The sequence below is a fragment of the Meles meles genome, chromosome X (assembly GCF_922984935.1).
Source record: "Meles meles chromosome X, mMelMel3.1 paternal haplotype, whole genome shotgun sequence".
Taxonomy (NCBI): domain Eukaryota; kingdom Metazoa; phylum Chordata; class Mammalia; order Carnivora; family Mustelidae; genus Meles; species Meles meles.
The window spans coordinates 99,080,812-99,085,964 of record NC_060087.1 but is presented as its reverse complement, the minus strand read 5'-3'; the positions used below and the strand labels follow the sequence as shown (position 1 = coordinate 99,085,964).

General features: G+C 39.3%; 1 protein-coding gene across 1 annotated transcript; it reads right to left on the bottom strand.

Annotated features, from left to right (window-relative positions):
• Positions 1-2,363: 2,363 nt before the first annotated feature.
• AGTR2 (angiotensin II receptor type 2) lies at positions 2,364-3,452 on the bottom strand. The gene has a single exon (XM_045996203.1). It carries the CDS (start codon positions 3,450-3,452, stop codon positions 2,364-2,366), a length of 1,089 nt encoding a protein of 362 aa, XP_045852159.1.
• Between the last annotated feature and the right edge of the window lie 1,701 nt (positions 3,453-5,153).

The window sequence follows — 5,153 nt, the reverse complement described above, 5'->3', positions numbered from 1 at the left end:
AACTAGAGAATTCTTTTTATTGAGGGAGCCGCCAGGGGAGCGAGGGGGGTTGTATTATAATTAGAATAGTAAATACTATTGTGGTAAAGGAATTGACATGAGCGCAATGATGAAGGCTGAGTAAGGGTTCATCAGTTAAATGAAGGACCCTTGGGGTGGGAATGATTGGAGGGGTGTTCAGGAAGACAGAGTTGCGTGAACAAAAGCAGACGGCATGAAAGAACATTAGGCCTTAAAAAAGCAGTAAGTCCTTTTGGGATGCTTGAACATAGAGTATAAGAGAGAGATGGCAGAGAGAGAAAAAGCTGGGGAGGCTGGGAAGGATCATATCTCTTACGGTCTTGCTGATAGACAATCTGGACTTCCTTTTCATAATTAATAAGAAATTATGGTTGAAGACTCAAGAGACAGAGACTTAGAAGAGTTCATGAAGAAGCCAGATAAGGAATGATGGGGACTGAAATGAAAAAGTATCAGTAGGGACTGTAAGGATGATATAGATACAACAGAAGGTGAAAATCTATATTTGGGAGTAGCCAAATTGAAAAAAAAAAGGGGGGGGAAGTACAAGGCACCTAGGTGGCTCAGTCAGTGAAGTATCCAGCTCTTGATTTCAGCTCAGGTCATGATCTCAGGGTTGTGAGATTGAGCCCCACATCGTGCTCCATGCTCAGTGAGGAGTCTGCTTGGGATTTTCTCCCTCTCCCTCTGCCCCTTCTCCCCACTCTCTCCCTCTCAAATAAATAAATATTCTTTAAAATAAAAAGTAAGTACACATCATCTTCCAATTAAAGATTTTATTTATATGTAATGTTTTATAAAATTATTTAAAATATGGAGTTAGAGTCGGTTACACATTTAGCTATTTATTTTGTTGATAATAATAGATTACATGAAAGGAGGCATTTCCCGGAAAGTGGGGTGAGAGAACGCTTTAATTTATAGCCCTGGAACCTGGCAGACACATGAAGTCTTTGAAACTCTGTTTCTACCTCAGAGGTCAGCGTTGGTCTGGAAAGGTGCTAGACAACCTGGTATAATGTGAGGCTGGTACTGAATGAAATGTCTAACATCTAAAATCAGGACTCATACTCTTAAGTAAACTGTAGGTAACTCAGTCAGTTTTAGGTACTTCTCTGACAGGGGCTCTAATAGTGTGGAAAAGGAGATCCATGGACCAGCGATTGATTTAAGAGAGTGCCACACAATCCTATAAAATCTGGAAGAAACAGAAGCCATAGGTGTATGTTCAGACCACCCCCTGGCCTCTACCTTCAAAGACACATCGCACTGCCCTGACAGGTAGGTTTTTTTGTGTGACACCAAACTTGTCATTTGCTAGATCTCTTTGTCTCGCTGGGTATCAAAACTCCATTCTGGCATCACTTTTTCCCATGCCTGGTAAAGGTTGATTACAAACTAATGAGCTAAAGAAGCCCTCCAGATATTTTGGGAAGCAACCCAGAACCAAAGCATCAATAATAAAAGGCGAGTCAACTTCCTATATATCAAAGCACCAAAAGGTCAAGGATGTAAAAAGTGACCTTTACATTTTATAACACGACACAGTGTTTAGTTATTATTTTCAAAAAATTGTCAGAGAACATAGAAATCTTCAAACAATAGTTAAAATGGATAGAAAGTTCTAAAGAGCATATATTCAGAGTTTAGTGAATCTCAAATCTATGTTATTATATATTCTACTTCCTCTAACCATAAAAATAAGATAAATGCAGGAGTACAGGTGATCTAATCTACATTCCTAGCTCTACTCAATATGTAGCTATATGTTAAATATCAACCTGTGCTCAAATAAAATGTAAATGGTTATTATTTATAGTATTTTTAAAGTAAAAGGCATATGTTTAGAGACTGAATAATCTACTGTAGTGTACTTCACTTAGAAATGCTCATGTTTCCTAGCATGATGTCTTGTAAATAATGCGATGAGTTAAAAAAAAAAAAAAAACTGGCCTCTGTTCTAGAGGAAAGCCTGATGAAAATGAATATAAAAACCAACAACAACAACAACCAACTTCACCATCTGTCAAGGAGAAATCTGAAACCCCAAATCACCAGTCACGACTTGCTATTACTTATCATTGGAGAGAACTCCTCAGTGACTTCGAGGTCATGGTTCTGTCCTCCCAATGACACTATTGTTACCCAGAAACTGAAGGAAACAGGCCATTCCTGAAAGTCACTGGGTGACACTTGAGGTCCATTCGGCTTCCTGTTCTAGAAGAGTGAGAAGAGATTACATGAAGGGAGAAGCTTACTCCTGGACTAAAGGCATTGAACGATCATTCAGGGGGCCCTCGAACCAAGTAGCCGTGTTGCGAACACGCATTCCACTCTGGTGTTTAAGACACAAAGGTCTCCATTTCTCTAAGGGAGCTGTTTTTTCGGCACGACACACTCTCTCGCTTGCCTTGGAGCCAAGTAATTGGAACCCTAAACACACGGCGGAGCTTCTGTTGGAACCGGTTACCAACAAAACAATACAGAAAGGGATTAATGCAGCTGTTGGTGAATCCCAGGAGGATGGCAAAAGGAAGTGCCAGGTCAATGACTGCTATAACTTCACAGCTATTAATGACACCCATCCAGGCCAGAGCATCCAGGAAGGTCAGAACGTGGAAGGGGAGCCAACAGATGATGAACGCGAGGACAACAGCAGCTGCCATCTTCAGGACCTGGTCACGAGTTATTCTGTTCTTCCCATAGCTATTGGTCTTCAGTAAGTGTTTTCTGATTCCGAAATAGCATGTGGCTATGAATATTAAAGGGATAATAAAACCAAGGATATTTTTCATTAAGGCAATCCCAGCTGACCATTGGGCATATTTCTCGGGAGGGAAGGCCATAATGCAGGCGTTCACTCCCAAATACTCAATGGTTCGGACATCTCGGAAATAGAATGTTGGCAATGAGGACAGACAGGCCATACACCAAACAAGGGGAACAATATAAGATGCTTGCCAGGGATTTCTTCTCTGAGACAGAAAGGGATAGATGACAGACTGGTACCTATCAACGCTCATGCAGGTGATAAAAAAAATGCTTGCAAACATGTTCAGGGTCAGGAAAGAACCAAACACTTTGCACATCACAGGTCCAAAGAGCCAGTCATATCTGTACGAGTAATAGGTGGCCCAGAGAGGAAGAGTGGCCAACAGCAGCAGGTCAGCCACAGCCAGGTTGAAGATGTAAATGCTGGACACCTTTTTGGGACCCTTTTGACAACAGAACAGCGTAACCACAATAGTATTGACAAGAAATCCAATCACAAAAATAATATAGTAGAGGATAGGAATTGCATCTAAATGCTTATCTGACGGCTTATGCGAGCAGTTCAAGGTTGACTCATTGCCGATGAAGTTCACGAGTCCGAAGTGAAGGCTGTTGGTAATGTTTTTGCTGATGGTGGCAAGGGTGACGTTGTTCTTCATTCTGCAAGCTCGGTGGCTCCCACTTCTTATGCCTTCTGTGAAAATTTAAAAAAAAAATGGAACTCCCAGAATACATACAGAGTGTAGGACATTATGAAATCATTAGCGTTTTGAAAGTTTGTTGGAAGAAAAAAAAAAGGAAAAGGTGAGCGATTATAGGAAAACACTGGGAAGTGCAGCCATGCCTTGTGAAATAAGAGAGGATTTTGCTTCTTGAAGAAGAAAAGGGAATTTCCTCAACAGTACCAAGCAGGTAAGACCTTTCAGCCTCAGGGACTGAAAATGCTAGACAAAACTCTCTTTTGCCCATCATTTCTATCATATTTTCAAAAGGCTTCAAGAAAATCAATAGTTCAAAAGTTTAGCGTGGGTAAGAAATAGGGGAAACAAATGAGAAGGACTCAAGAAAGAAGAAAAGTTAATATTTCAAAAACACCTAAGCACATCTCTCAGGCTGCATACTTTCTAGAAACCACATTGCTGTCCGTTGTTGCATAGAGAAATGCCTTATTTCAAGTAACTAATTATGTTCAAATCATTACAGCTATGGAAAATGTAAGTAACATAAGCTATGGAAAAAATAAGTAAGTGCACAAAAGACTGCAAGAGAATTTGCAAAAGGAACATATTGAGTTGGAGGGGTAGGGCTGGTTTTTACTAATTTAACTGAATTCCTTTACTTCTACTTTTCCATTGTTTCCACAATAATAATATCATTAGCAGGGAGCTCTGGAGTAGGTACATATTTCTAAAAGCCCCTGTTCGCATTTTAATAGAGACCACTAGTTTTCGATCTAGATGTTTAATCTGCTTAAAAGGAAATCCATTTTCTTTTTCAATTAGGAAAAGAACAAGAAAAAAAATAGCCAAATCTGATTTAGAGTCAAGCAGAAATAGTTTTGATTGCTCAGTGAAATAAGAATTGAATGTCAATGATGAATCATGAGCTAATTGTATCATTTTCCTTTGCTATCATTTCACTTTTAACACAACAAAATAGGAACAGTGCTACATGGCTCTCAAATGTTATAATCGGGGCGCAGGTTTTTGTGATACTGGGTTTGGTTTGGTTTTGTTTTTAGGAGCAGCATTACTTTAAGACAAAAGAAAATTAGCTGGAAATAAACACAGTAAAGGGAAGACTATTACTTTTGATAGTTTCAAAATACATACAAACGACTCAATGAACAGCACAAAAGAATCTCCTGGTAAACAGCAAAGTTATCATTTTTGTCGAAAGCGCATTCTCTCATCATCTTGACCTAACAAAGTATCATGAAAGAATCTCAAATAAACCCGCTTGAAGACTTACTGGTCGTTGGAGTTTAAAACTTAGTTATCATAAATCAGCTTGCCCAGTTCCTAAGCGCACTCCTGTAAGAAAACAGCAGTGAAAGAATTTAGGAGTTTTGCAAAATACAGTGTTAAAATACAGGAAAAAAGGGAAAGTTCATCCATAAAAAAGCACTTTCACTTAATGTATGTTCTACTCTCCAAATACAGTACATAGAAATTGTTCAGACCTACCTTAAAAATTCAGGCTGAAGAATGCTTTTAATTCTGTGCTTATTCGTTGCCTTAGACTCAGGGACGTAATAGCACTAGATCTCTGGTTTCCTTCTTATATGTTCGGTCTGTCCACTGGGAGCCTTCAACCTACATAATTCTAGGGCTGACTTATGAACACTTGCCAGCTTTCCA

Excerpts from the sequence above, each read along its gene's own strand:
- AGTR2 (XM_045996203.1), bottom strand. The coding sequence starts at position 3,452 with ATGAAGAACAACGTCACCCTTGCCACCATCAGCAAAAACATTACCAAC.